The 27839-nt window shown below is 39.5% G+C and overlaps 1 protein-coding gene and 1 pseudogene across 1 annotated transcript in view; one reads left to right on the forward strand and one right to left on the reverse strand.

Moving 5' to 3' along the window:
* Window positions 1-4266: 4266 nt before the first annotated feature.
* On the forward strand, window positions 4267-5673 carry LOC112922462 (elongation factor 1-alpha 1 pseudogene; annotated as a pseudogene).
* A 2028-nt stretch (window positions 5674-7701) lies between these two features.
* Window positions 7702-27839, reverse strand: part of PTH2R (parathyroid hormone 2 receptor) — an 80146-nt gene continuing 60008 nt past the window's right edge. The window contains exons 9-13 of the mRNA XM_072741001.1: window positions 26939-27005; window positions 19004-19098; window positions 12085-12223; window positions 10411-10452; window positions 7702-8954 (exon numbers count right to left, since the gene is read on the reverse strand). Of these exons, the coding sequence (XP_072597102.1) occupies window positions 8559-8954; window positions 10411-10452; window positions 12085-12223; window positions 19004-19098; window positions 26939-27005 (739 nt within the window). The 3' untranslated portion in view covers window positions 7702-8558. The remainder of the gene's footprint in view (window positions 8955-10410; window positions 10453-12084; window positions 12224-19003; window positions 19099-26938; window positions 27006-27839) is intronic.

The raw sequence follows: 27839 nt of genomic DNA on the forward strand, positions 1-27839 counted from the left end.
TGGTAGTCCAGTGTGGGACTCGATCCCAGGACCCTGGGATAACACCCTGAGCCAAAGGCAGATGCTTAACCTCTGAGCCACCCAGGCATCCCCTTCTACTCTTCTTTAGATCCTGCTTTACTGCCCCAGGAAGCCTGCTTCTTACTCCATGTCTGAACTAAGTGCCTTCTTTCTATGGCCTCACAACTAATTCTCCCCTCTCATAATAGTCTTTATATTTGACTGTGAGCTTTTTGAGAGTAGAGATAGTCCATGATTTCCCTATCTTAAATATATGGCTTTCAATCACAGCTCAATAGGTGTTGGTTAAATCAAAGAGCTACATTTCACTGTTACTCAGGTGGAAATTTCCAAGGTTGTAACGGCACAGCCTAAAACTCTACAAAGAAGAAGTTCTACACATAACTTAATGCCAACTTTAATCAATGAATCCTTAAATGTATGAGAATTATGACAAAAGGAAAAAAATGGAAGTCTTTTGACTTATTTTTTTAAGATTTTTTTATTTATTTATGACACAGAGAGAGAGAGATAGAGACAGAGACACAGGCAGAGGGAGAAGCAGGCTCCATGCAGGGAGCCCAACGTGGGACTTAATCCCGGGTCTCCAGGATCACACCCTAGGCCAAAGGCGGCACTAAACCACTGGGCCACCAGGACTGCCTGTCTTTGACTTCCTCATTTCAAAAGGGAATATGTGATCTAGATTACATTATAGAAATCAATACCATCACAAAAGGGAAATTGTCAAAAAAGGAAGCACCCAAAAGAATATCTGTAGTATACTTGATGATGTTCCAGCTAATACAATAAAGCTACAAGAGTTGAGTTCCTTTCCAACTCTCTTCAATGGAACAGAAACTCAACTAGAATAAAGATAGCATTCACAAGACTCGGGTGAGGATGCAGGACAGAGACAGATCTCTGTTGGCATGCTCTGGGGAGGTCAAGGGTAGCAGACTTTGGAAATTTCTTTGGTCAGCAGCAATTTGCCATATGTCCTAGAGATGTGAAAAAAAAGTTAGACAAACTCACAGTATATAAGTATATTAAATCATGAATCAAAAGAGCCCATAAGTTCCCAAAATGAAATGTGGTGTTGGAAGAGATTAGGGATCTAAGTAGGAGCTGAGTTTAAGTGCTAACAACATGAAACTAAGAGTCAGTGAGAGAAAAGGATGTTTACCATTTTGCCTGGCTTCTGCACCATTTATAGATACTTCCATTGCTCTCCGTGGTTTTTATAATAGTAAGTGGAAGCCCACATAAAAACTCTTTAAATGCCATAAAGATGAGTAATATGAAGACAAAGTGCTCAAAGTCATCTTTGCAACAATACGTGGGCAAATTTTCCATGGTCTCATGAGGCAGCTTAAGAAAGATTTAGATCTCTATACCTCTAGTTAAGAGTTTCTGTCTAGAATTAAAAGAAGAGCTAAGATTAAAAAGTTATTTTTTATTCTGATAGTCATAAAATACTGAGATATAAAAATGCTTTTACCCAAAACAATAATCATGTTATTACTGTTTTTACATTCCCATAATTGTTGGTAATTTACCATCACAATAGTTAAATTCTTATTTATTCCCTGGTTGACTTGGCATACTATTAGTTTCTTGATAAAGAAAGGAAAACGGGCCCATATGCTTGAGAGAACAGTCAAACTGAACTGAGTTCAAATCTGAAGTCAGTCTCTTCGATCTGGAGCAAATGATCTAATTTCTGATTATCTCTACATTTTTTGAAATGGTAATAACCACACAGTGTGTTATGAAGATTATATGATAAAACAGGCAAAAAAGTCTGAGCTCAGTTCCTATGTTATTCCTACACTACCCACGGAGTGAGCCATCTTATCAGCCTACAACTTCCCTGGGTGAGCAGGCAAGAGCTTTACTGAACAACTGAATCCCTATTGAATCACAGAGAGGGGCTGAGGGTAGAGGACATAGGCAGAGCAGGCCTAAAAAGAGACAAAGATTGAAATCCAACTCATAAAACCAGCTACTTAATAACTCTTTAGAAAAGATGAGAATGTCTTTTACTGATGAAAAGTTTTGTTTCTAAAATGAATCATTAAAAAAAAAGTGAGTTAGGCAACTTTTCCTCTCTATAGTATTTGCATCACATAAAATACCATGAACACTAGTGAAATAATTGATCTTCATGAAGCAAGTTGACAAGCAGAAACTATTCAGCATAATTCTAATTTGTCATTATAATTCTTTCCATGTGGATCATCTATATAAATATCTATAATAGGTTTCTATGGGTACCATAACGTATTGCCACAAACTTAATGGCTTAAAACAACACTAATTGAGAGGCATCTGGGTAGTGCAGTTGGTTAAGCATCCTACTCTTGGTTTCAGCTCAGGTCATGATCTCAGGGTCTTGAGATCTTGGGTCTTGAGCAGAGTCTGCTTGGGATTCTTTCTGCCCCTCCCATTCGTACTCTCACTCTCCCTGAAATAAATAAATAAATCTTTTTTAAAGAGCACACAAAACGATTATTTTACAGTTCTGTCAGAAATCCAACAAGGGGCTCACTGGGCTAAAATCAAGATATCAATAGGGCTGTACTCTTTCTGTGGGTTCTAGGGAAGAATCTGTTTTTTGCCTTCTCCAGTTGCCTAACAGGTTATAGCCCCTTCTTCCATCTTCATAACCAGGAATAAGAGGCATTCCTTCTCACATTACACCACTCTGACTTCCTCTTCTGCCTCCCTCTCCCACTTTTATAGACCTTTGTGACTATACAGGGCCTACCTGGATAATCCATTGATTTTAAAGTCAACTGATTAGGACACCTGGGTGGCTCAGTGGTTGAATGTCTGCCTTTGGCTCATGGTATGATCCCAGTTTGGGAATCGAGTCCCACAGCCTCCCTGTGGGGAGCTTGCTTCTCCCTCTCCCTATGTCTGCCTGTGTGTGTGTATGTGTGTGTGTCTAATAAATAAAAAAATAAAATCTTAAAGTCAACTGATTAGCAATACTTAATTCCAGGTACAATGTAATTCATCTTTGCCAAGTAACCCCACATAGTTACAGATTCTGGGAATTAGTGGGAAATATCTTTGAGAAGAGAAAAGTGGGCATTATTCTGTCTACCATAATCTCCAAGGAAGATCACCTCTGAATTATATACCATTAATCTCTCGCTGTAAATAATACACTGCAGCTCACGCATACCTTATTCATTTTCTTCCAATGATTCAAAAACAGTGGAGTTCTCTCAGCAACTTTGGCACAGGTGTTTCATTTGACTTCATTTGACTCAAGAGCAGCAAGAGACAATGCTCTGACAGTAAGAGTTACATGACCAAAATCATTCCTGTTTACACGAGGCAGTGGAATTTTATTTTCTCTGATGTCAGGTTCCTTTGGCTACAGGAAAAATAGGGTATCCAAATTTAATATCCATGTCAACAAGTCATATATGGCTGTCTTCATACACCCCTGAAACCCATCATACTATTTACTCCTTTTTGCATCTAGAACTTGCTGTATTTCCAAAGAGAAAAATATCTGTTCTGTTTGCAGTAAGTCAGAGTAACAACTTAGAAAGTGAAGTATAATGTGGTTGGGATCTGAAAGCACAGAAACTATGGGATGAATTTTTCTGTTAATAGGCTCATCTAAAGAATAATTGTGATTTCAAGCCTAAATAACACCACACATAAAAAGACTTGGTTGCAAAAAATTTTTTTTAAATATTTGGTTGCTTAACAACATTAGAAACATTAAAGCTATATAGAATGTCACTCCCTGAGAACAGTTTAGAAAACTGTTCTTAAAGTTTTATGTAAATGCATTGTCTGGGTCAAGAGATGTAGGTTAAAGGGATCTGGAGCACAGGCAGGTAACAGAAATAAGTGGATGAGGCCAGGTGGGCACTGAGTGTACTACTGTCTTTGTTGTTCCACCTGAAGAGGTCAGCCACCTCAGCTCTAACAGCTGATTGTTGGTTCATAAAATTGTCTGACATTTTTATAATTCAGAAAATATAATTTTTATGTGGAAGCATTCATGTTTTCAAGGCTGACAACTTAACAATATATCCCAATCCCTTGACAGAAATAAAACACAGCCATGGACCAAATTTAGCTAATCAGCCAGTAGTTTGCACCTCTGAATCGAGATCAGCCAATCCTTAACAACTACCTGTATTTTACTTGATAAAATCAAGAGTGGTGCTTCTTTTTTTTGCAACAGCTTTCCCATCAGAACACAAGTGTGAAAACCACTGCTAAACCTAAATCAAAATTGGAAAGGAAAAGACTCAGATCAACATCATTGCCATTGGACACATAGATTTGGGAAAGTCTACCACTACTAGTCATATGATCTACAAATGCGGTGAGACCAACAAAAGAACTATCGAAAAATTTGAGAAGGGGGTTCTGAGATGGGAGAGGGCTCCTTCAAGTATGCCTGGGTATTGGGTAAACTGAAAGCTGAATGTGAACTTGGTACCACCATTGATATCTCCCTGCGGAAATTCAGGACCAGCAAGTATTATGTGACCATTGTTGATGCCTCAGGACACAGAGACTTCATCAAAAACATGGCTCCAGGCACATCTGAGGCTGACTGTGTGGCCCTGATTGTTGCTGCTGGTGTTGGTGAATTTGAACCAGGTATCTCCAAGAATGGGCAGACCCATGAGCATGCTCTTCTGGCTTACACACTGGGTGTAAAACAACTAATTGTTGGTGTTAACAAAATGGATTCCACTGAGCCACTGTACAGCCAGAAGATATACAGGGAAATCATTAAAGAAGTCAGCACCTACATTAAGAAAATTGGCTACAACTCTGACACAGTAGGTTTGTGCCAATTTCTGGTTGGAATGGTGACAACATGCTGAAGCCAAGGGCTAACATGCCTTGATTCAAGGAATGGAAAGTCACTCATGAAGATGGGAATGCCAGTGCAACCACAATGCTTGAAGCTCTGGATTGCATTCTGCCACCAACTCGTCCAACTGATAAGCCCTTGCATCTGCCTCCCCAGGATGTCTACAAAAATGATGGTATTGATACTGTCCCTGTGGGCCAAGTGGAGATTGGTGTTCTTAAGCCTAGCATGGTGGTCACCTTTGCTCCGGTCAATGTTACAACTGGAGTAAAGTCTACTGAAATGCACCATAAAGCTTTGAGTGAGGGTCTTCCTGGGGACAATGTGGGCTTCCATGTCAAAAATGTAGCTGTCAAAGATGTTTGTCATGGCAATGCGGTTGGTGACAGCAAAAATGACCCACTGATGGAAGCAGCTGGCTTCACGGCTCAGATGATTACCCTGAACCATCCAGGCTAAATCAGTGCTGGATATACACTTGTGCTGGATTATCACACAGCTCACATTGCTTGCAAGTTTGCTGAGCTAAAGGAGAAGATCATCATTCTGGAAAAAAGCTGGAAGATGGACCCAAGTTCTTGAAATCTGGTGATGCTGCCAGTCTTGATATGGTTCCTGGCAAGCCTATGTGTGTTGAGAGCCTCTCTGACTATCCTCCTCTAGGATGTTTTGCTGTTCATGACATGAGACAGATGGTTGCTGTGAGTGTCATCACAGCAGTGGACAAGAAAGCAGCTGGAGCTGGCAAGGTCACCAAGGCTGCCCAGAAAGCTCAGAAAGCTAAATGAATATTATCCCCAATACCTGCCACCCCAGTCCTTATCAGTGATGAAGGAATTGTCTCAGAACTGTTTGTGTCAATTGGCCATTTAAGTTTAATAGTAAAAGACTGGTTAATGATAACAATGAATCGTAAAACCTTCAGAAGGAAAGGAGAATGTTTTGTGAGCCATTTGTTTTGTGTGTGTGTGTGTGTGTGTGTGTGTGTGGCAGTTTTAAGTTACTAGTTTTTAAAATCAGTACTTTTTTAATGGAAACAACTTGACCAAAAGCTGTCACAGAATTTTGAGACCCATTAAAACAAAAGTTTAATGATAAAAAAAAAATCAACAGTGGTATAACTTGTCTAATTGAATGCAAACATCAAAACCTAGAAGAAAAATGTGTGTATACAGATGAGGTAAAGAACCTTAGCATGCGCCTAAGGGGTTCTTTGTTCCTTACAGGGAATCAATTATGCCTCATGTTTTGTTATGACACACATAGCATAGTTTCTGTCACATAATAGGCTTTACGTAAATGTTAAATGAATAACTGAACTTTAAAGAGAATTTTGGTTACTCTGAGGATTATACTCATACTTGTTAGCATAAAGAAGTAGCGACCTATAAAATGTAGGGTTACCATAGAAAGTAAGAACCCTTAGGGTGCGTGGGTGGCTCAGTCAGTTGGGCATCTGACTCTTGATTTCGATTCAGGTCATGATGTTGGGGTCATGAGATTGGGCCCACATTGGGCTCTACGCTGGGTGTGGAGCCTGCTTTGGAGATTGCTTCTCTCTCTATGTCTCTGCCTCTTTCTGTGTGTCTTTCATGAATAAATAAATAAAGTCTTTTAAAAAATTTTTAAAGAAACCTTAATATTTTCCATATTATCAAAAGATATATGGATAGATATTCTAACAATCATTATGTTGTACTGACCAATAAGATCTTTTATAATGTAAGGGGCAAAGCCAGATCTTAACTTGAAACTGTAATATAACAACCTAAACCAAGTATTTGTAAATTTTTATGTTACAAAGTGCTTTCAGTATGTGATTTCTCTTATCATCAGAACATTTCTCTAAGGTAGATAATATCTTCATCTTAGAGATGGAAAACTTGAACTACGAAGGAAGCTAAGCAATTTTATAAAGACTTTAGAAAAGTCTTTAGCAGAAAATTAGCCATCGAACTGAACTCAATCTTTCAGCCCATGATGGTTCTCCCCTGAAAAGGAGACAGTGTGAAGTGTGACAATAAGGCATAGAATCAGATGAATTAAATATTCACAATGGCACCTTCATAAACAGGATGTGGAGGAAATTACCTCTGTGTAGTACAGAAGAGGGTGGTAAGAATGAGTATAGAAGGAAAGTATAGTATTTTTCAAGAAGGTGTGTAGACATCAGGGCACCTTATTCATCATGACTCCAGTGGCATGTTGGGTAAATCATTCAGCAAAATGAGACAGATTAGTTTGACATGTGTTGTTTCACTTAGAAACACATTGCTCTGTAATATTTTCATTTCCTACATATATTTGTCTACCTCACTACAGTGGAAATTTCATGAAGGTCAGAGGCTAAAACATAAGAGTTCTTAAAGCACTCTCAACCGAGGAGAAATTAAATGCTTTGATTGGTTAATGGGCAACATATATATTGGTGACACTGGAGCACAATGGTTAAGAACACAGGACTTGAAGTCAGTAGATTTGTGTCTGAAACCACCTTCTGTCAACGTGTAGCTGTGCCTATGGGCAAGTTACTCCACCTCAACGAGTCACATTGCCCTCTGTAAAAACAAATGGGGTGACAGTGATAAAACTGAACCATAAATTTGTAGTGAGAATTAAATAAGTTAATGCTTATATAAAAAAAAAAAACAGCAGGATGGTGGGTACCTGACATACACTCAATAAATGCTTCGTTACTGCAACATACTGAAGTTTCAAGTTCGGGAAAGTGCTGGAGCTACATGCTGATCTCTGCAAGTTTGAAGAAGAAACATTTGGTTGGTTCTCAAAAACAAAGTTATTAGATGCTGAGAGAAAATCTTTAAAAGCGACCCAAAAGGTATTTTTAAAACAAACTTTTAATTTTTTCCACATGCCGTCTGGAATACAGTAATAGAACAAAGAAGAAAAAGGTACAAATGCAGCGTGCCTTGCTATCCACGCAGAGGATCGCAAACAGAAGCAGTTTGCAGACACAAGCTCACGGACTGAGAAAACCGGGTGGCATGCCAAGGTTTGCACAGAAGTGAAGACCTGAGATTTGGCCGGTCACAGAGGAGACGTTCAAAAGAAGGAACATGTGCAACATTCTTTTTGAGTAATTTTCCCTGTTCCTGGAAAGAAACAGCTATTTCACAAATTAATTATCAAAGTCCAGCCACTTTTTTTCTAGCATGTTACTGGTGCTTAGCTCTTTCATCGTCCAAGGTATGTTTTCAGACCCAAATTGCTCCTATGCACAGGCAAAAGGAACGCAATGGTCGAAGTACATTAAATAAAATGAGAGAAAAAGAGAATGCTAATTTCTTCAAAGGGAAATAACACACAGGGAGTGCCCGCCATCATACTTAGAGTGGTATCTCGGACAGAAAGCTAGAGCCAAGCCATTGAAACATTTTCTACTCAAAAGCAGCAGAAAAAAAAAAAAAAAAAAAAAGAATCACCACAGAGCAAGTACCACACAACCAATTAGAAGAGAAGCCGAAGCCAAAGTAAGGTAACTGACTACTCCCCTGACGCGTCTCCTTTTGGGTCTTCAGTATCTACAGGATCCAGTCGACGCCTCCTGAAAACTTCGGTGAAGGAACGTGTTGAACACTGAATTTTCAGTTCTGGCTCAAGCAGAGAAACGCCAGGGAAGCTCCTCAGACCCAACCGGAAGGACCCGCCCTCGGAAGCGGAAGTCCCCGATGTCGCCTCAGAGGACGTCCTCCATCTCTCCGCGGCTTCCTTCCGGTTCCGGGTTCAAGGCCACCGGCCCGGGAGACTCGGCGGCGGGCATCTGGTCGCCCAGCCTCGCGTTCCCTGCCGTGGGCTCCTCGTGGATCGAGTGTGGCGGCCCGTCGTGCTCCGAGTGACTCCACACGTAGCCGGGTAGCGTCACGTGGCTGTCGGGCTGGCGGGCGGGCGGCCTGGGCGTCTTGCCCGACAGGAGCACCATGCGGGTGCTGGCGGCGGCCTGCGACTGGCTGCTGGTGCTGTGGGTCAGCGTGGTGAGCACGGAGCCGTACCTGTGGCCACCGCACGGGGGCCGCCTCTTCCAGTCGATGGAGAGATGCCACCGACTCCACAATTTCTTCACCTCAGACTGAACCTAGGTGGCGGGAAACACGGAGCGTCAGGCGCCGTGGGCGAGACCCTGCAGCCTTGTTACACCGAACGTTGGCCCTTCCGTGACCGTAATCCCGAGTGTCCGCCGCGCCAGGGACTCGATGTACATATTCTCTCCCAGCCTCAAGACACCTTGGAGCTAGGTGGGCTACCGGAGACGAATAACGGGAGGCGGCGAGAGGTGAAGGGACCTAACCCAAGACTAGTGTTTGCACAGAAGTTGAAGTGCTGCCCGTGGAAACAGCTGGCTTGGGGCGCCTGGGTGGCTCAGGCGGTTAAGGGCAGACTCTTGGGTCAGCTCAGGTCATGATCCCAGGACCAGGATGGAGCCCCAAGTAGGCTCCCCTCTCATAGGGAGTCGGTTTGGGAATTTTTCTCCCTCTCCTCCCACCTACCCCACCCCTGCTTGCAATCTCTCTCTCTCAAATAAATAAACCAAGGAAGGAGAGGAAGGAAGGAAGGGAGGACGGGAGGGAGGGAGGGAGGGAGGGAGGGAGGGAGGAGAAAAGAAAAAAGAAAATAAAAAAAGAAAAGAAAGAGAGAGAAAGAGAAAGAAAGAAAGAAAGAAAGAAAGAAAGAAAGAAAGAAAGAAAGAAAGAAAAAGAAAGAAAGAAAGAAAGAAAGAAAGAAAGAAAGAAAGAAAGAAAGAAAGAAAGAAAGAAAGAAAGAAAAGAAAGAGAGAGAAAGAAATTGATCCGACTTGTGGGAGAAGGAAAAGAAGATTCTGGGTTGGAAAGAAGGAGAGACAAATAGTGCCAGGAATGGCATGGAAGGTACTCAACCTAAAATGTAACACTAGCACTTTGCATGGGCATCCCGAAGGAGGAAAAAATGGGAAAAGCCATCCCTGCAAATGCATCCTTAATGGAGAGAGGCTCCTGCTTCCAACCTGTGGTTGAAGATTCAATTCTACTGCTATTGCCATTTACCAGAAGGGAGCTCATCTGGAAGTTCCGTGGGAAACAGTGGCACTTGGTAAGTTGATGTCACCTAAAAGAACAGTAGGGTTGCTTGTCTCCAGCTAACCCCTACATGAACTGAAAGCATCACCATGAAGTAATTCTAAAAATATCGAAATATTCTCATGGACTTGTCCCAAGAACACTTATTTTTTAGTTTCTTATAGAACATGACATTGAGTATAAGTATTAACTGGAATATGAAATGCACTGTCCTTCCAAGAATCGATTTACATTCCAACAAGGTGGCTCTTTGCTATCAGAGTTTCCAGCTGAATTAACATTGAAAAGTGCCAGAAGAGAAAGACTCTAGCTTATTTACATTAATTCTTGCTTTCTTGAAATATCTCTTTTCTCCCTGCTCACTGTTTCCTGTAACTCCGGGGGATCCTAAAGAGATTCCGGTCACACTGTAATGGCCATTTACCAAGCTTACTTGGAGCTGGCCCTGTGGGATGTTCAGGGGTTCTTCAAACCTACCTCCCCGTTGCAGTAGCAGTAGATGATAGACACGAAAAAGCCCTGGAGAATAAGAAAGAAGGTTAGCATGTGGACAACTCATGAAGATCACAGCAACCGAGATGTTTTGTGTCACAATAAGTACATTGAAAAACTGGATTGTGTTATGATTCCTTCAGAAAATTATATGAACTATTCTCTTCTGGTGTCTCCAGATCTTTAAGTTTATATTACATTTGTCTGAGATCCTTCCTTGGTGTCAGCAGAACCAAACAAGTAACTGAATAAAACACTCCAAGACACCCAGAAATAACTGATTTCTATTATATTAGCTTCATTCATGTTGTCACTCAAGGATCACAGAATATCCCCCGGTTGGTAAAAGATATTTATATACTGTGAGTGCTGGAAACTATAGACAGAGGCTAATATATGGTAAAAGGACAAAGAAACTTTTTGTCTCACTCATTCAAAAATATTTATTGAGCTTATACAGGGCAAACTGCTCAGCATGCCAGGGATAAACAATTCAATCAAGACAGACAAGGTCCCTGTTCCCTTAGAGCTACATTCTAGAAGGAAATACAAATGATGGGTAAAATATAAACAACTAGCCACACTAGAAAAATGTGAGATAATAAGGGCTTTCCAGGCAAAACAAGTGGTGTGAAAGAGAAGAATGGAGTAGATTGAATGGGAAGCCCAATGAAGACTGCTTTGAAGAGACGGCATTTAAGCTGGTTTGAGTGACAAGAAGACAGGCCTTGTGAATATTAGCGGGGAGAGCTTTCCATACAAAGGGAGCAAGCCCCTGAGACAGGAATGAGCTAGAGGAGCAAAGTGTGGAAGCACTAGTGTGATTCAAACTTAGTGGGTGACCAGAAGCGTGATGTAACACCAGGATCCCTGCCATGCAGGGCTGTGCACACCAGCAAATCGTGTTTGGGCTTTATTCTGAGTGCAATGGGAAACCTCTGGGTACTTCTGGTAGATAAATGAGGTGATCAAATTTATTTTTAAGACCTTTCAGAGGGATGCCTGGGTGGTCCAGCAGTTAAGCATCTGCCTTCAGCCCAAGGTGTGATCCTTGAGTCCTGGGATCGAGTCCTACATCAGGCCTGCTTCTCCCTCTGCTTATGTCTGCCTCTCTCTCTCTCTCTCTCATAAATGGATAAGTAAAATGTTAAAAAAAAAAAAAAATAAGATCCTTCAGACTATTGCACAGAGACTAGATTTAAGGCGGCAGGGGGTGACAGCAAGTAAGTAGCCAGGAGGAGGAATTTGGTGTCCTCAGAAAGCCATGTGAGGGATGATGGTGATCGTCTTTTCAAATGTGATGAAACATGTAGAAGCTACTACCTCTTTGTTGTCTCCCTTTCCCTTTTTCCCTTCCTTCCCTACCTTTTTTCATTCCTTTGGCTTCCGTCTGCTTTCCATACATTCACGCAGAGGCCCCTGCTCTGCATGCAGCACACATTCTGCAACATGCTTGCCTGTCTCGCTGCCCAGGTGTGTTTGTGAGAAGCAGCTCCTCCTTTGCTCAGAGCTGAAAAGCATGGGCTCCAGGGAATGATGCCCTCCCGTGGCCCTCTGGGGACAGGTACATGAAAGCCAGAGACAGGGGCAGAGGGCAAAGTTGCAAGGGAAGAAGAGAAGCAAAATGCAAGAACCACATAACGAACTGGCTCTCTCTACCTGGAAGGAGTTAAAGAAGAGTTCACAGTGCATCCGGATCTCCCAGCCCAGCCCCACAAAGGTGTGGGGCAGGCACAGGAACACGATGTAGTGCACTCCGAAGACCAGCACCAAGACCAGGGTTGATTTGGCCAGTTTCCTGAAAGAGAATGCCAAGCCTTTTTATTCATCCATTGAGAGTGCCCATCAGGAGGGACAACTTGCTGGGGGGAAAAAATGAAGCTGAGGAGAGCTAACGGGCTGACTTCTCCCCATCTCTTGGGATCCCAACTTCCGCTAGTTTTTTTCCCCCTCCCTCCTCTCCCTGTCACATTTATACTAAATCAAATCATTTATCCTCATTTCCCATGATTACTATCCCTTACATCTCTCTAATCTCATTCCCATTCTCCTGACATAGGATACTATCATCATGAAGCCATGAAATGTCCTTTTTTTCTGTCCTAAATTTATTTTAACATCTATGCTTGAGATTTCAACTCTTTTAGCATCTAGATTTGAGACTTCAACAAGTATTACTCCCATCCATGTTAACTGTCTACTTTCACAGACCACATTTTGGCTTGTTTTGTTCATTTTAAAATTAACTACCCCCTAGTTTCTTCTTACAGTTGAATCTGCATTAATCACTTCATATTTTCTTATGAGCTGCATGTGGTCAATACTTTCTCTAAATATCCTCTGTCAAATATCCTACAAAAATCTACAGTTCTAGATTTTGTGCTCTTTTTTTTGCAAGCTAAGCAATTTGACTTTATTTTTCTGTAACTACCTCTTCATATACATTTTCTTGTGTATCTGGAGGAACGCCAGATTTCCAAGGTGCTGGTTGATCCTAAAATGGCCCCCAATGATCCCCACCTGGTATTTACATTCTTGTTAATCCTCTCCCCTTGAGTGTGAACAAAGACCTGGAATTTGCTTCAAACGATTACACCCAAAAGGATGGGATGTCACTTCTGTGACTATGTTTCATAAGACTGTAGCTTTTATTTTACTCTAAGAGAGCAAACTCTCCTTTGTTTGGTTTAATGAAGCAACTAACCATGTTGTGAGCTACTCTACTGAGTGGCCCATGTGGCGAGGAGAGGCGGCATCGGCCAACAGCTAGCAAGAAACTGAATCCTGTCAACAATTTCATAAGCTTGAAAGTGGATTCTTCCCCAGTCTTAGGATAAAACTGCAGTCCTGACTGCCATCTCAGTTGAGCCTTATAAGAGATCCTGAAGCAGGAGATCCAGCTAAACCATGCCCAGATTCCTGACTACAGAAACTGTGAAATAGCAAGAGTGTTGTTTTAAGCCACAGATGTTTGTGGTCATTTGCACAATAGACAGCTGGTAGACCCAAGCACATCACTGGTTTCTTTTGTACTTTTTATCCAAGAAACTGCCAAATCTGGCTTCCTCTTTCATATTTCTCAAATACTCCCTTCTTTACACATCATTTGTACTTCAGTAATCTCAAACAATTACAACCCTCTCCCTTTCTTACTGATCTTTCCTGCAGCTACTTTTCTTCTCTCCTTCCTTATTTATGTACTTACTTATATACTTATTTAGTTTTCTTCTTAGAAATAAGCTGTGTGGGTGAGTAGAGATCACACTGAACTGAAACCAAACAGAACTGGATTCATGTTCCAGATTTTCCATTACTTTCTAAGTGATTATAATTCAGTTTTCTTTTCTCTAAAATGAGGGAATAGGGCCCAGACATTTATAAGAGCTCTCATAGTCTAAGACTTTCCTAGGGCTCATCTTCCAAACACATCCACTTTCCTATCATAACTATCTTTCTGGCTCCTGCAGGAGCTGGGTGTCCCATAGAATCATATTGAAATGGCTAATCTAGGCATTTGAAGTTGCACATCTACCCCATCTCATTCTCCTCTTCCTCTCATACCTGTCACTAGTGTCCAAACCATCTGCTCCTCTTTGGCTCTGAGCCATCTACTCTGCCTCACACCCATAGTTTTCCTGGTGCAGCCTATAGGCTTTCTCTATGCTGCTCTAATCTCACACCTCCTACATGAACTAACCTATAGTCTACTTAATTTGAAAATTCTACCTTAAGTCTGTTTCATTCAAGGCAGCATCTCTGAAAAGGTAATGGATTTCTCTGACCTAACTCATCCTTTCATTTTCCAGAGGCTCCTTGGGAAATGCTGTCCTCCTGAATCCTGACTAGTGACTACCCTCTTACCATCACTACATATATGAGCAAGACACTGTGAGTGTCATGTAATTGTAATTCAGTCTAATCAGGTAAGGGGGGACAGCATTAACTACACATACAGAACTTTAGAAGTCTTGTTTAACATGACTCTGAAAAGAAAGTTGAATTTCCTCCTTTAAGATGAATGGATGAATCCCCACCTCCACCAAGACAATTCTCAAAATCAAGCTAACTTTTATTGGTCCTATTGTGTGCGACTAGGAGCCAAAAACTAGAGTAAAACAGGAAAAAAAGGAAGGAAGGAAGGAAGGAAGGAAGGAAGGAAGGAAGGAAAGGGAAGGGAAGGGAAGGGAAGGGAAGGAAGGAAAGGGAGGAAGGGAGGAAGGGAGGGAGGGAAGGAAGGAAGGAAGGAAGGAAGGAAGGAAGGAAGGAAGGAAGGAAAAGAAGGAAAGAAGGAAGGGAGGGAAGGGAAAGACAAATAAGTGCAACACAATGTGAAATGATAAACATAAAAGTTTAGGGACGGTTTGGTTCCATAAAGAGTAAAGAAAGTTATCCAAGACTAAAATTCAGTGGGAATCCTGCTAGCTCAGCCATCTGGGTTTTCTCTCTATCTATGACTAGGCTCTTTTACAATTCTGCAGAGATAAAAGTTAATTTGTAGAAAACAGATAATAATTGAGTTCATTTTCTGTTGCTACGAAACAGATTATCACAAATTTAGTGAGTTAAACCAGAATCCATTTATTCTCTCTCAGTTGCTGAGAGGTTCTAGCCAGAGTCCCTCAGGTCTTAACCACAGACATTCCCAACATATCAGATTACTTCTTCAAAGTCAGCAGAGGATCTCTCTCCACGTAGCCAGTCACAGGAGTGATTACCCCATCACCTTTCCAATATAATGTAACCTAATCAAGGGAGAAACTATTCCTTCATAGGTCTTGCTCAAGAAGGGGTGCGGAGGATGAGGATTATATAAGGCATGCACACCACGGAGGTGGTAATCTTGCAGGGGGGGGGTGGCATGCATCTTAGAAATATACCTACACAGCAGTGCAAATAATTCCTGCCCATAGAAATGTAAGTTGTGTCCAATGGAATGCCACTAATTATAGCCCTGTGAATATTAACAATTTGCATCCATTTGTAAATTCATTTTAGCATTCATAATTCTTTTAATTTAAGCATGTGTAATGCCTTACCATTTCCTTCATTAATGAATGAAATAAAATCTTTGAAGTGTGTTCATTTATATTTGTATACGAGCTATTGTTACATGTTCTTTTAAAATTTATCCTTCAATGACAGTGAACAAGTTGAAGTAGTGGTATGTGCCAGGCCAATGCATACATGGGTCATCTGTCTGTTCACTTATAAAGATGGATTTTTCTACTCATATCAAATCATTCAGCTATCCCGGGCACTGATTTGTTCAGTATCCATCTGGTCACTCATGCACACTATACATCCTTGCAGCCCGGCTCTCTGGAAAGCCACGGCTGTCTAATGAGATGATCAGGGGTGCACCAGTTGAAAGTAGCATTCTGGCTTGTTGGAGACATGATGGTGGCTCTGCGTCCAAGGGCAAAGCCATGGGAGGAATATAATGAAATCAAATGGTTTGTTGGACTCAGTGTCCTCTTTAGAAAATAGATACCCAATTCTTGCAATATCTCTCTCCCTAGGTGAAAAGGGCTGGAAAATTGCTACTTTTCTTTTAAGAGTCAACTTAGCTTTTTAAAAAAGTATTGTTTCCCTTAAGTCTTTTTCAATCCCTCTTGAGCTTGAATTAATCTTTCCTTTTTTCTATACAAATAACACTTTGTAAGTGCCTCTACTAGTACTCTCCTCACTTTAATCTCTCTCTCTCTCTCTCTCTCTCTCTCTGTCTCCCTCTCCCCCTCCCTCCCTCTCTCAAATTTGCTTTTCAAGTAGAAACCATATCTTCTTAATTTTGAATCTCTTGTGTGGCACAAGAAGGGCACCCAGTCAATGAAGCTGTTGGCTATCATGCCCTTGTCAGATCCTGTACTGGTTGCCTCCTTTTACTCTGTCAACCATGTGGGAGAGCCATTATTTTCCCATGTCCAAATGAGGACAGAGGCTCAGAAAAGGAAAGTGTTCACCCAAAGTTAGACAATGAGTAGAGGATTCAACCTAAAAATCTGTCCTCCTTACTATCATATTGCATAATAGATACTGGTTTAATTCATTCCAAAAATAATAAATAATAAATAATGATTTTTGGCTAGTACTGAATGAAAAGTCAAATTAGCCAAAACATTCAAGTATTCTTTTCCATTGAATCTTGCATTTTTCCTGTCTCATGTTCTTCCATCCTGGCAATCTTCTCTTACTTTGCAAGGGGACTGAGTTGTAATTTAAAAGAGAAAAAAAAAATGCATTAGTCCTGTTGTTGAATCTGATAAATTATTTTTTACACACCAATTTTTTTTAAGATTTTATTTATTTGACAGAGAGAGAGGGGGCACAGGAGCAGGGAAAGTGGCAGGCAGAGGGAGAGGGAGAAGCAAGCTCCCCATGGAGCAGGGAGCCTGATGCAGGACTTGACCCCAGGACCCTGGGATAATGACCTTAGCTGAAGGCAGATGCTTAACTGACTAAGCCACCCAGGCACCCCTAATACTTTTTTAAATAACTGATGTGAACTACAGTTATGTAGAATATCACTTTCAAGGGAAACTGGGTAAACGGTATATATGTTATATATTACATATATGTGCATTATTTTTACAACTCTGTATTAGAGATCCCGGTCTCCAGGATCACTCCCTGGGCTGATGGTGGCGCTAAACCGCTAAGCCACCAGGGCTGCCCAGTTTATTTCATCTTTAAACCATCATACCAATGTAGGGATACCATGTACTTATTCCAAGTCTTTGTGTATGCGCATGCTCACTGGAAGAGACTCAGCTTCGAAAGATGTTTTCAGTCTTTCAGGGAGTAATATGCAAAGGAATGTGTTTTAAAAACTGTTTTAGATACTACCATTTGGAAATATAAATATAATATAAATAAATATATTTTTTCATTGCAAAGGAATGTGTTTTAAAAACGGTTTTAGATGCTACCACTTGGAAATATAAATATAATATAAATAAATATATTTTTTCATTGTTAGCAAGAATATTTGATATTTGAACATTTGTTTGACAAAGGTAATAACTAAATGAAATATAAGTTTAAAGGTACAAAAATGAGTGGGTATAAATTTAAATACTCAGCTAAACCTCATAGGTAGAATTTCACTGGGACAGAGACACAAATTACACTTTTCTAGGTTTCTTTATTTACAAAATGAGAAGCTATTTAAACTTGGTAATCTAAGGCCTCAGAAATTAAATACTAAATTGACCAAATCACTACCAAGAAAGTACTCACATTTTTCTCTCCAAAAAGAGTCATTCCTCGCAATATTTTTATCTGTAACTTAACTTTAGATATTAGTAAGAATACTTAATGTGTTTTGGCTATTTTTTTTTTAATGTTTTTGGCCGGAAAATACTTTCCCTATTATTAGTCTAAACCCTATTCAAATTAATCACTCCAAAATTAAAAAAATTCTGGGCCCCAGATTACTTAAAATTTATTCTGAATTCTGAATACTAGACTATTTTAGTCCTTGATAAATTTTTCTCTTCCATTATTCTGAGAAATAATCCCGCATGAATGAATTCAAAATATTGTCTATCCTATTTTTTAAGATAATTCACCCTTTGTTCTCTCCAGAGTTTTTCAAATCTCTTGACTAACTTTCAACTGAAAGTACAAGTTCATATCATTCAGAACTAGAGAAATAAGGAGCTTTTATTCAGAGCTAGAGAAATAAACAGCTTTCAAAAACCTTTGTACTGTTTCTCTTTACAGAGAAAACTGAAAACTATTTACATTTTCCATCGTTCTATCATCCTTTGGCCTTTGTCTTCATCAGTGGAATGTGACATGAGACATGCTATATGAATATAGCAAAGGCCATTCACAGTAAACTCTTAGGCACAATTTACTTTATAACACTACTGCTTGTAGCACAATACAAATGACTGGAGCCTACTGCTGCTGGTTTGTCCATACTGTACATCCTATTCCAGACTTCAGTCCATACCCATCATCTTTTCTGCCTGACAGTGAATGTTGTCTAAACATAGAGGGAAATGACTCAACAAAGGACTTCAAGAACATTTGTGACACAGGACCAAAATGCCAACTATGGTTTCTTCCTTTCTGTGTCTCAGATAGCATTTCAATTTGCCCTTTTCTTCTTGAAAGACTGAATAATCTTAAAAATTTATATTTGGTATGGGCCAGTATGATGGACAGATTGGAAACAACACAGCAAATCTACTTTCTTGGTATTTTCAGTTTTGACATATTATTTTAAGAACACAGGTAAAATTGTCTGCCAAGATCATCCACAAGAGACTTTCCAGGAAGTCACATAGTTTATGGGAAAATCCCAATCTGTTAAGAACAGATTTAAAAAAATTATACTTAATACTTAAAATTTAAGCACATTAAGAAGGTTTTGGATTACTTAGATTTTCATAAAATACATACACTTTTCTGATAAATTGCACAATTAAACCAAATAAAAATTCACACTTATTTTTAAAATTCAATTAAATTCAATTAAACCAAACAAAAATTTCAGATCGATCAATATCTATTCTTTAAATAGTAACCCAGATATTTCCTTTGGTGGGTGCCTGTCCTGCAATTACATTACCTGTATTGCTTTCTTGTGTCATGCCCAACTGCATTGGTCTCCCAGATTTTGGTAGCCAGAACTCTAACCGTATTCAGAAACAGAATAAAATTGAGCTGAAAGAGAAGGTAATATTACAAAGAATCATTAAGTCAGCCTTCAAGATGTTCATAAAAATTTATACAAATTGAACTTCTTCGTATTCAAAAGCAGAAAGTTACCTATTCCATAAATGTGAATGAGGGACTCTGAGATAAGATATTGGACAATTAGTGATTCTTGAATTGCCCTCATGAAAACACAGAGATAAAAAGTTTCAACAGCCCTGGAAACTAGAATACCAGAGGATGATCTGTAAGAATCCATGGGGAATTTCCAAACCAAAGTTTAGATAAAGTCCTGTGGCAGGCTAGCAGGAGAAAGGATAATAGTTATTATATAAATATAGCCAACTGCCCTTTTTGAAATGAATTCCCAGCTTCTGTATCTATTTTAGGGAGGGGAATAATAGAATTGTTTGGGGGATACTATCCCTCTTATGACATATGAAAAGTACTGAATGAAGTATAAGGTTTCTAAAAAAAAAAAATGGTGGGAAGATGGATGAAATAGATAAAGGGGATTAAGAACACATTTATCAAAAAAAAAAAAAAGAACACATTTATCTTGATGAGCACTGAGTAATGTATAGAATTGTTAACCCCTTATGTTGTACACCTGAAACTAATATAACACTATGTTAACTATACTTCAATTTAAAAAAAATTCTTTAAACCCACTTCTCAGATACACACACAAACTAGATGCTAGATGAGAAAAGGCCCCCAGTGTAGGCAATTAGATTGAATTTGAAATATTACAGGTGTGATCACCCCAGTGACAATCAAGTTCTGGTTTTAAAAATGGAAGTTTGGGTAGGATAACTTGTGGGGGCCTGGAGGCTTCAAGGGGAGTGAAGAGTGAATAAAAAGAAAAGATCTCCAGATCTAGGGTCATAAGGAAGTGGAAGCCTGAACTCGTGGAGTCCTTATATTCAGGGAGATGTCTGCAGTCCAAAAAGTGCTACTATTTAGGAATAATGGAAAAGTGGATTGCCAAGAATAGGCTTGTATCAGTGGAAAAGCAATAGCAGGAAGAGAGGAATCATCAAGTTTTTCATTCTTGGAAATAAGATGTCTTGCAGAGTTTTCAACCATTTCTGGAATTTGGAGAATTTGGGTTGTTGGGTAATTCATGTGCCCCACTTGATACAGATGATCAACTGAATCAGCCCCTCCTTAAGCCCCTGCCACCTTCTTTGCCATCCTACTACTACACTATTGGAACCTCTCACCTCTCACTAATTTTGCAGCTTTCTATAATAACTAGAGTCTTGAGTCTCATACTCTGGAGGAAGGACAGAGGTGTGCTGTGAACTGATAGAAGGATTCTTCAGGCTAGTAAGAGTTGCCATTTATGGAGCCCTCGAGTTTAGCACACACGGATATGGGACAAGCATTTTTTATGTCCCTTTATTATGGATAAAAAAACACCAGCTCAAAGAGATCAAGTGACTTGACCTAAGCTACCCAGCTACTGGAAGACTCTGAACCATGATTATGTGAGTCTGTAATGTAAATTCTTAACCACCATCTTATACCTGCTCTTCAGGATGATAAAAAGATGCAAAACATGAGAGCTGAGAATCTCCATTCATCCTCACCCATTCCAACATCTGGCTCAAGACAGAATATTTTTCAATAAGAGGATGAGAGCTGCTCACAGATATCACATCAATGCTTCCTTTTTGAATGGCCAATTATGTCATGCCCCATCTATTTCACTCCCTACAACCACAGCCCCTGGCAATATGATGCAGCTGGGCGTGAAAATGGTGGGAAGCAATGCTGTATAATTACTATGCAAAGGACAAAGGGGTAGGAGCTGAAGCTGACAGTGCTATGGAAGCAGTGCCAGCGGGAGAGTGTCACTGGTCAGTTCCTATCCCTGGAAAAGGAAGAATTATAGATGGCTTCAGATGGGCCAACCCTAAACACCATTCCTATTTAAAAAAGCCCATGACCAGGAACTCTGTTCTCAGGCCAGTAGACCACACTAAATAAATACTGAAAACTGGCAGAAATTTGACTAAAGAAGATACACACATCCAATACATAAGTTTAAATAGCTAAGAAGATGCATTTAAGGACAATTAAGTGGATTATGGAAAGAATTAAGAAAAATTTAAGATTCAGTAAACTATGATGCTTTAAAAGATCAGTCAACAAAATATACCATGCACACACATGCTCTTTTTTTAAGGTTTTATTTATTTGAGATAGAGAGTGAGAGTATGAGTGTATGAGCAGGGCAGGTGGGCAGGGCTGCAGAGGGAGAGGGAGAAACAGGCTCTCTGCTGAGCCGGAAGCCCAATTCAGGGCTTGATCCCAGGAACCTGGGATCACGATCTGAGCCAAAGGCAGGTGCTTAATCGAATGAGCCACCCAAGTGCCCCAGAAACAGAAATTTATTAAAGAACGGGATGGATTAAGAACAGATTGTAAAGAATCTAAAATATCATCAAGTTTTAAAATCAACATTAGAAACAGCAAACAATAGATTTAACAAAGCAAGAGAACACATTCAGCAATGTAGAAAACCACTGAAGACTCTCCCCAAATGGGGAGATAAAGAACAAAGACCCATATGATGAAGAGAGACATGCCTTCATGGGTAACATGGAATTGAGAGTCATCGTGCAGATTTATTTCTCTCTCTGTAGAAAAGATTATGATAAATTGAACAAATCAATAAAAATATTAAAGGAAAATCCCTGTACTAAAGGAAGATCTAAGCCTGTTAAATAATATTATACATTGGGCAAGTGGAACAAAAAAGAACAAAACCAGGTGGAAACTTCTGGTGAGATTTTAAATTTTACTTTAAAAGATGTAAAATTTTGCTTAACGTTAGTCTCTTTCAGGCAAAGTACAGATAAAACAAAGAAATAAAAAACCGAGAAGGTGAATAAAATGACCACTTCTCAAGCATTAAAACCAGTCACACAGAGAATAAATTGTATGCAAATATGGTTTTTAAATAATGCAAATATAAACATTAGATTCTTTCTCAATTAAAATTTTAAAGATGTATTCAAAATGAACCACAGATGAATTGAAACAACTCAAAATTTCAGACTTGAAACCTCTGGCCCCTTGGGCTATCTCTGAGACTTTGTTCCTAGAGTCCTCTTTGCCTGGATCATTCTCCTACTTCCTTCCTTCTCAGGTTAGCTCATTCCCAGGTTTCATGCTGAATGTCAGCTTTTCTCAGAGGCTCTTCCAGCTCCACCCAGCACTTGTCATGTTTCAGTTTTTGCTTCACCCACTCTGCTTAAACTTCAGGGTTGGTGTCTGTCTCCAAACCGTATCCGGCCGTTACCTCACACAGCACCCACAATGTTCTTGGTGTTTAATCAAGATTTGTTAAATGAGTAAATGAATAATTGATTGAATGAGAGATGCCCTCTCTAAACCCTCTAGAAGAATTTTTAAAAATTATCCTCAAATCAACATTAAGTGTTGCAAGGTGAATAACAAATCATTATATTTGCAGGTACTTATTTTCAGAACAAAAATTAATGTTTTCTAATGACTCTATTCTCTTAAGCATAGTTTTAACACATAGGAACAAAACACAGACAACAACAGTGCAATAACTTTACATTTCATGATTTCAAAGTCAAGTGGTTCCTCTTAAGTTTATACTGAATTTTATGATTATATCTAAAATTCAATTTTCTTGATAGGACTTCTTCAAATTAGAACCTATAAATGCTTATCCTTTACAAACTCCTTCCTATATTGCTTAGAAATTCTAATCACATTTTATCAGATTTTACTCCCAGATACACAAAATTCCAATTAATAGGATTTCTGCTATTCTAATATCCAAAGCCAGAAATAAGTGAGGGATCTAAACTTATACTTAAAATTTTTGGTGAGGCACCTGGGCGGCTCAGTTAGGTAAGCATCCAACTCCTGATTTCAGCTTGGGTCATGATATTAGGATCAGGAGATGGAGCCCTGTATCGGGCTACTTTCTCAGCAGGGCATCTGCTTGAGATTCTCCCTCTGCCTCTCCCCTCCATCCTCTCACTCGCTCTTGCTCGCTCTCTCATACTTTCTCTTGCTGTCTCTCTAAAGTATTTAAGATCTTTTAAAAAAATTTAAATAAATAAAATTATTGATAAATAATTTTTGATAGCATATATGGGGCATATCTATTTATATAAAACCATACTACATAAAAGTTTGAAAAACAAATATCTTATCCAGAGTTAATATATATATAAAACTATAAATATTGCCTTAAAAATGGAAAGATATTTTTTCCCATAAATTCAAACAATCTTGACATGTTTTGGAGTGCAAATGAAAAGAACATGGCCAAAAATGTGGTTGTAGTCTTATTTTGTCACACTAGCTGTGTGACCTTTATGTGTGGGCTTTAGCTTCTGTCTCTAGAAATGAAAAGGTTGCATGGAATGGACTCAGGGGTTCTGTAATCATACAGAACTTTGCTTTGTGCTCTAATTTCACCTCTTCCCTCTTACCAGTTCCCCAAGGCATTTACTTTGTATACTGGTTTTATTTTTTCAACAAGTATTTATGAGTGGCCACTATGTGCCAGAAAGCTTGCTAGGCACTAGAAATCTAGAAGGTTAGGGAAAATATGGCTGTAGTTCACATAAACCTTATAGCTTAGTGCACAGATGGACATTCAACAATAAGTTTTTTACATTGTGATGATCTTGAGAAGGAAAAACTTCACCTTGCTCTGTGGGTTATAATAGGTGAGCTAATTTAGACTGGACGCATCAAGGAGACCACAATGAAGAAGTGGCATTTAAAGTGAGGAACAGGAATCTTAAAAAAGGAAGGGGTGGCCCCTGGGTGGCTCGGTGAGTTGAGCATCCACCTTTGGCTCAGGTCATGATACAGGAGTCCTGGGATCAAGCCCCACATCGGGCTCCTTGCTCAGCTGGAAGTCTGTATCTCCCTCTCCCTCTGCCCTTCCCCCCTGCTCCTTCTCTCTTTCTCTCACTCTCTCAAGTAAATAAAATCTAAAAAATAATATAATTTAAAAATACAGCAAGGAATAGAAGGAAGCACATCCCAAGCTTCCAGGGCTATAGCACCAAATATGGAATAGCCCTGAGGAGGCAGAGGTGGACAGATTCAAGGAACTGAAAGGAAAACAACGTGGCTAAGGTATTGCAAGTAAAGGGTGCAGGCACAAGTGACAGGGTCTTCTCTAGACTATTTTGGGACACTGGATTTTATTGTAAGTGCAGGGAGCTCACTGGGTAGGGATACTGAACCTGAAATTAGAATCCCACTCCCTCTCACAAGCTGTGTGACCTTGGGCAGTTTCTTCATTTAGAAGATTAGATAAATCTGTGTAAATAAAGTACCCAGAACAGTACCCATACAATGCAGTGTCCATTGTTATTATTTGCATCGTCCTTCCTGGCTTCAGGACACTGAACAGCTAGCTGAGAGGAAGGAGCACCTCATTCAAAACACTAGGATGGAGTTCGGGGCACATCTCTTCCCTTACAGACTGATTCTACAGTAAAATGAGGGGATTTTAAACAAAACTGTAATAACTGAATTGCAATACTAAAAAGTAACTCAATGAACAGAAAGGTGCTCTTGAATCTTCTCTGAATGTTTTTAAGGATTTTATTTACTTATTTGAGAGAGAGAGAGAGAGAGAGAGAAAGAGGCACATGGGTGGAGGGGGAGAGGAAGAGAGAGAGAATCTCAAGCATACTCCCTGCAGGGCTCGATCTCACGACCTTGAGATCATGACTAGGATATTTTTAGATTAAATGGATGCTGTGATTTTGGAAAAACATTTAAGAATTCTTGCTTTGGAGCTGTCATCATTTAGTTCAGGAAGACAAAAAATGGCTTCCATCTAAGTTTTCTCCAAAATGCTTATGCACTGAGTATCCCATCATTTCTAGCTGTCTTTCTCCAACAGGGAATCTTCTAGAACCTCTATAACCACCTAACTTTACTGCTTTTCTTTGCAATTTAGAAACCTCAGCATATAGACTTCTCATCCATGTTGACAATGTGAATAGGATCTGCAAACAAAAAAACGAAGCTTTGGATAAAAAATCAACTGTTTCAATGGAAGACATCCTATAATTTACTTTTGTCTCCTGTCCTTTGCTTCAATTCTTAATTTTTAAAAGGATTTCTTGGAGTTTTAATACATCTTTTCTTTTCATCAAATGAAAACTCAATGTTCTTAAATTTGCCTATATTTTCATATAATATTTAATTATCTCTTATTTCACAATTTCAGCACAATGTACCCAGGCACACAAAAAAAGTAGCAAGACCTGAGTCGTCCCCTTAAAAAGAGGATAGTAAGTGATGGACAAGCAAACATAGTGGAGGATGAACAAGGAGGAAAGAAACTGAAAGGCTGGGCAACACAGATGATGATACAGTATCAGTGGATAAAAGGGAAATCAGGGTAGTAAACACCAGATGCTACTTTATAAAATTAATTTCTGTCTTTTTAGTTCACTGATGTTCCCCAGGCATATAGTTTATCACCTGATGGTTTGATGGTGTGGTTTATCACTAGACTAAGATAGCAGCACTTCATTAAAATTAAAATGATGAGTTCACTAATTTAAGTCAAAATTAAAATGATAAGAGTTCACAAATTTAAGTCATTCATTCATTTATCCACAGTACATTTCCAGCTTCTCATAGGACATAAAAATGAGGTCTAATTTGCTAACTGGCTGTTTTAGCAAGGATACAAACTAGCCTCTCTGGAAGTGTTCCATATTTTATTTCCCCCTATAAACATTTGTGCAATGGGCTTCTGAAATGAAGAATCCCTTTCATGCTTCTCTATTTCTCTTTCCACATTTTTCCTATGAGATAAATAAGCTTTTCTCCGATTCTGGATTGATCTTACAAAATCTCAGTCCCATTATTATAGCTGTCCCTCTGTACCCAGCATGGCAACATAATGACAAACCTGGGGATGCATTAGGAGACAGAAAACAAACTGAGGAAAGCAAGAAACTGGAGAACAAAGACAAAGTTAAAAATTAGGCTGCTACATTACTTTCAAGTGATTTAACAGTTAATATGGGAACATAAGTCCTCTTTTTAAGATGTTTATAATCTTGAATTATTACAAGTATAATTTCTTCATCAAACCATGGAGAAGCTAATGAGATAAAATCTTCAAGGGAAGTCAAGAGTAAACATTTTGAAGAGTTGTGCTAGACACAAAGAAGCATAACTTTGTTTTCTTTCACAACACAGATGTTATATGCAGGTGAAATACTACAGGCAGAAAAAATCCACACAATACGCACTGCTTACTTCAGTCTTTTTCCTGTGACCTATTAGATAGGATTCTGTGGGATATGTCTCCATATGGCATTATCTTAACTCCTCAGGGATGTTTGCCAAGTAAGAGCTTTTGACAATCCTTTATAATGAATCATACTATCATTTTTCTCTTTCTCAGTAATTCCTCTGTTGTCTGGCTATTTGTCTTCTCCTCCTGACCTGCTACCAAGTAATCAGAAAGTTAAAGTGGAGCTCTAACATAATGGACGTAAAGGAGGAAAGGTTTTAAAGACCTTCCAATTGCCTGAACATGTAAATGTTCACAGATATTTTGAAGACCTGAAGTGAACCCATGTGCTTGCTGATTAAAGGGAAGGATGTCCTTTCTGCATGGATCTCAGTGCCAGCCACAAATATGGATATGATCCCCAGCCCAGACTCTCCCAACAGCTATTGCTGTAATGTGAGTCTCCTAAACCTTTGTAGAACAAAGTGAGAGACACACTGTCTCTCCATTTTAGCAGCAGTTTAATATGCATCCTCTTTCTTTCTTTCCATGACACAGGATTTTAACACTTACCCCGATAGCTGCTAAGATTGGGGCTTGGTAAATCCACTTGATGTTTCCAGCACTAAGTTCCCAGCATCTGAGACATGAAAAAGAACTTTCATGAATAAATTGGCAAAGCAAATAGGCAGTGAGAATTAAGTAGCATTTTAAGTTTTACTGAACATTCCAGTCCCAAGCTTTTTATTAAAAATAAGTAGACAGGGATCTCTGGGTGGCGCAGCGGTTTAGCGCCTGCCTTTGGCCCAGTGCACGATCCTGGAGACCTGGGATCGAATCCCACGTCGGGCTCCCTGCATGGAGCCTGCTTCTCCCTCTGCCTATGTCTCTGCCTCTGTGTGTGTGTGTGTGTGTGTGTGTGTGTGTGTGACTATCATAAATAAATAAAATTTTTAAAAAGACTATTTAAAAAATAAGTCTTTAAAAAAATAAAAATAAAAATAAGTAGACAAAAAGAAATCTCAAAAAACGCCCAAACCAGTTTAAAAAAAAATGTGTAATGGGTCCTAGTTTCCATACTATTAGTGGTAGAGGAATATAAAGATTGTTTATTTTTTATAGCAACAAGATTCAAAACCACATTTCCCGAACCACAAAAAAAAATGTTGCCTTTTAAATGTGGTGTACCTGGGGGCACTTGAGTGGCTCAGTCATTTGAGCATCTGACTCTGACTCTTGTTTTGGCTCAGGTCATGATCTTAGGGTTACGGATAGATCCCTATGACAGGCTCCATGATCAATGTGGGGTGCCTGCTTCTCTACTCCCTCCTCCTTTGCCCTCCCCCTCCTTACTCATTCTCTTTCTCTCTGAAATAATCATAAATAAATAAACAAATAAATGTGGTGCACCTGATACTTCATTTTTCTTATCACTGGAATGATAAAGCTCTCTCACTTTCAGAAGTTCTAGTAA

The sequence above is a fragment of the Vulpes vulpes genome, chromosome 16 (genome assembly GCF_048418805.1).
Source record: "Vulpes vulpes isolate BD-2025 chromosome 16, VulVul3, whole genome shotgun sequence".
Lineage (NCBI taxonomy): Eukaryota > Metazoa > Chordata > Mammalia > Carnivora > Canidae > Vulpes > Vulpes vulpes.